The sequence below is a fragment of the Solanum tuberosum genome, unplaced genomic scaffold (genome assembly GCF_000226075.1).
Source record: "Solanum tuberosum cultivar DM 1-3 516 R44 unplaced genomic scaffold, SolTub_3.0 scf00484, whole genome shotgun sequence".
NCBI classification, from domain to species: Eukaryota; Viridiplantae; Streptophyta; class Magnoliopsida; order Solanales; family Solanaceae; genus Solanum; species Solanum tuberosum.
In genome coordinates, this window is record NW_006239414.1 from 341,366 (window position 1) to 345,378 (window position 4,013).

The 4,013-nt window shown below is 41.4% G+C and overlaps 1 protein-coding gene across 1 annotated transcript; it reads right to left on the minus strand.

Annotated features, from left to right (window-relative positions):
• Positions 1-618: 618 nt before the first annotated feature.
• On the minus strand, positions 619-1,473 carry LOC107058347 (uncharacterized). The gene is made up of 3 exons (XM_015303933.1): positions 1,164-1,473; positions 949-1,046; positions 619-768 (listed from the first exon to the last, which is right to left on the minus strand). The coding sequence occupies exons 1-3, from the start codon at positions 1,471-1,473 to the stop codon at positions 619-621; spliced, it is 558 nt and encodes a 185-aa protein (XP_015159419.1).
• Positions 1,474-4,013: the final 2,540 nt, after the last annotated feature.

Here is a 4,013-nt window from a genome sequence, read left to right on the forward strand (position 1 = left end):
ATGCAAAGAGTTCACATATTGCCTATGCAACTTCATTTGGCCTCATAGTAGCTGCACATTCATGTTTGTTCGATTGAGGGCACCATTCAAGTCATCGGTATTGATCACAACCGACACTCAAATTTGCACAAGAACAACCACAATTAAACACAATCAAGGGGTGGTAAAAATGGATCCAAAAGTGTCCAAGCACACTGTGGAATTCACTGACCACAAGTACACACCCCCACCAAAAGCATTCAACATTGTCCCCAATGTGAGTAGAAAACGGACACTCCCGCTAATAAAACAAGAATAAAAATAACAACTAGCAAATAAAGATAAAATTTTAGTATGTAAACATGCAAAGCAAGGTGAGGAGGAATCTTCACTAAGCACCCAGTCGGCGAGAAAATGAAACAGTCGCTGAATGCTTCGGTGGTGCACCCAATGAGCAAAATATCGCCTTTTGTTCCAGTGGGTGACACTCGCAGAAAGGGGCAGATTGGTGGAGGTGCAAGAGGTCGCTGAACAGGTCAGTGATTTGACATAATGGAATTGGAACTTCGCCTATCGATCATTGAGTTACGCTGTAAGCGATAAAGTAAAAGGCGAGAAAAATCAGGTCGCCTAAGCACATCAGCGATTCGCCAAGTGATGAAGGTTTCCCGCAGAATGTTCCAAAATCTCTACCTCATTTTTGAAGTCCATAGTGCATACTATGTCGTGCTCGCCAAACAGGTTTGGCGATTCGCCAATAGCATCTTCTTCTCGCACAAAATCCTGCACCTGCAAAATCAACACACATTACTTTAAAATGCTAACACTTGGGCTGCCTCCTAAGAAGCACCTTATTTGACGTCGTGGCACGACATGGAAATTCTCTCAAGCATCTTCTAGGTACACCACCTCAATCAAAAAAAATTCATGGCACTCGCCAAAGTATAACTTCAAGCGTTGCCCATTCACCTTAAATGCAGGTCCTTCTTGACCTTCAACTTCTATGGCACCATTTGTGAACACTCGTGACACTTTAAACGGTCCTGACCATTTGGACTTGAGCTTTCCTGGAAAGAGTCTAAGTCAAGAGTTGTATAGTAACACCCAGTCTCCCACTCTAAACTCCCTCTTAAGGATTTTAGCATCATGCCATTTCTTCATCTTTTCCTTGTATAGGGCTGAACTTTCATAAGCTTTGAACCTAAATCCGTCCAACTCATTTAACTGCTCTACTCTCTCTTTTGAGGTCTTTGTCCAGTCCCGATTTAAGGCTTTCAATGCCCACAATGCTTTGTGTTCCAATTCAACTAGTAGATGGCAAGATTTACCAAAAACTAGTTGATACAGAGACATACCAATTGGTGTTTTGTATGCGGTACGATACCCCCATAGTGCGTCATCAAGCTTTCGAAACCAATCAGTTCTATGAGCACTCATTGTCTTGGCCAAGATACTTTTGATTTCCCGGCTTGACACTTCAATGTGGCCAGTCATTTAGGGATGATACGGAGTTGCTACTTTGTGTTTCACTCCATACTTGCTCAATGCAAAAACCAGTTGTTGCAAAAGTGGGATCCCCCATGACTAATAATTGCCCGAGGACTACCAAATCTCGCAAAGATGTAGCGTTTCAGGAATAGAACAACACTTTTTCCTTCATTGTTTGGAAGTGCAACAGCCTCCACCCATTTAGAAACATAATCTACAGCCACCAAGATATACTTATTACCAAACGAACTCACAAATGTGCCCATGAAGTCTATTCTCCAAACATCAAATAGCTCAATTTCTAAAATGAGCGTAAGAGGCAACTCGTGTCTTTTGGACACTCCACCTTCTTTCTGACCTTGAGTGCATTTCTTAACAAACTCATGAGCATCTTTGTAGAGAGACGGCCAATAGAACCCACTTTGTAGAACTTTAGCAGATGTACATACACCACCATGATGGCCTCCAACCGGTGAAGAATGACAAGCATGGAGAATTTCAATAGCTTCTTCTTCCAGAACACATCTTCTAATGATATGGTCAGTACACTCTCTGAATAAATATGGTTCATCCCAAAAGTACTTCTTAACATCGAATAAGAACCTCTTTTTTTGGTAGAAGTTCAGTTCGTCCGGCATTAATCCACACACTACATAATTGGCAAAATCAGCATACCTCTGAGTTTGTTTGACAATTACCGTGAATACCTATTCACCGGGAAAAACATCATTTATGTCGATCTGTAGCTCGTCATTCTCCTTGCCTTCGAATCTTGATAAGTGGTATGCCACTTGATTTTCACAACTTCTTCTATCTTTGACCTCAAAGTCGAATTCTTACAATAAAAGCACCCACCTTATCAATCTTGGCTTGGCATCCTTCTTTGCCATTAGGTAACGCAGTGCAGCATGATCAGTGTGAACAAACACTTTAGTACCTAGAAAGTATGCCCGGAACTTTTCAAATGCGTAAATTACCTCAAGTAACTCTTGTTCAGAAACTATAGAGTTACGTTGAGCACGGTTCAGAGTTTTGCTTGCGTAGTAAATGGGTTGAAAAAGTTTGTTCCATTTTTTCCCCAAGACAACACCTAATGTCGTGCCGCTTGCATCGCATATTACTTTGAAAGATTTTGACCAATCAGAACTAATGATGATCGGTGTGGAAACCAAATTTTCTTTCAAGCACTTAAAAGATACCATGCAAGCATCATCAAAGTGGAATTTCACCTCCTTCTCCAAGAGTTTTTATAGAGGATGTGCAATCTTTGAGAAGTCCTTGATGAACCTCCGGTAAAAACCGGCATGTCCCAAGAAACTACGAACACCCTTTACCGAAATTGGTGGTGCTAACTTCTCAATCACTTCAATCTTTGTTTTGTCAACCTCCAACCCTTTTTGTGACACTTTGTGAGCAAGCACTATACCTTCCTTAACCATGAAATGACATTTTTCCCAATTTAGGACTAAATTTGTCTCCACACATATTTGGAGAACTTGTCCTAAGTGCTTTAAACATGCCTCAAAAGTGTCACCCACAACCGAGAAGTCATCCATAAATACTTCCATTGAATCCTCCACCATGTCAGCAAAAATAGATAACATGCAACATTGAAATGTAGCCGGAGCATTACATAATCCAATCGGCATCCGTTTGAAGGCAAAAGTACCATATGGGCACGTAAAGGTTATTTTTTCTTGGTCTTCCCGAGGAATAGAGATTTGGTTATAACCGGACTACCCATCCAAAAAGCAATACCAACCTCTCTCGGAGAAACCTCTCTCGGAGAGTCGATCAAGCATTTGATCCATAAAGGGAATGGGAAAGTGATCCTTTTCAGTCCAAGAATTTAACTTCCGGCAATCCATGCATACTCTCCACCTGGTCACCGATCTCATAGATAAAAGATCCCCTTTTTCATTTGGGACTATCGTGATGCCTCCCTTTTTGGTGCACATTGTATCGGACTTAACCATTTTCTATCTGCAATAGGGTAGATCACACCTGCGTCTAACCACTTTATTATCTCCTTTCTCACCACCTCTTGCATTGGTGGGTTCAATCTCCGCTGATGTTCAACACTTGGCTTACAATCACTATCAAGCTGAATTTTGTAAGTGCAGATACCGGGAGGAATGCCCACTATGTCAGCGATAGTCGACCCTATAGCTTTGATATCCCTTCTCAACACTTCAAGGAGCAATTTTATTTCCCAATCAAACAAATCAGCTACAATGATCACCGGTAAGGTGTTATTTGCCCCCAAAAAAGCATATCGGAGATGGAAGGGAAGTACTTTCAACTCTAGATTTGGTGGTTCTTATGTTGATGTGTTTGCAGAAGGACTTTCTCGATTTTTTAAATCAATGTCCAACTTCAATGGAGTCTTTGAATACCCCCCCCCCAAACCTGATAGAGCCGCTACTATCTCTTCATAGCCTTGAATTTCGAACTCATCATAGTTATCAAGCACGGCTTCAAGTGGCTCACTCATGCACATCAAATGGCTCACACTAGCCACCGCTTCATCAATAACATTAATAGTG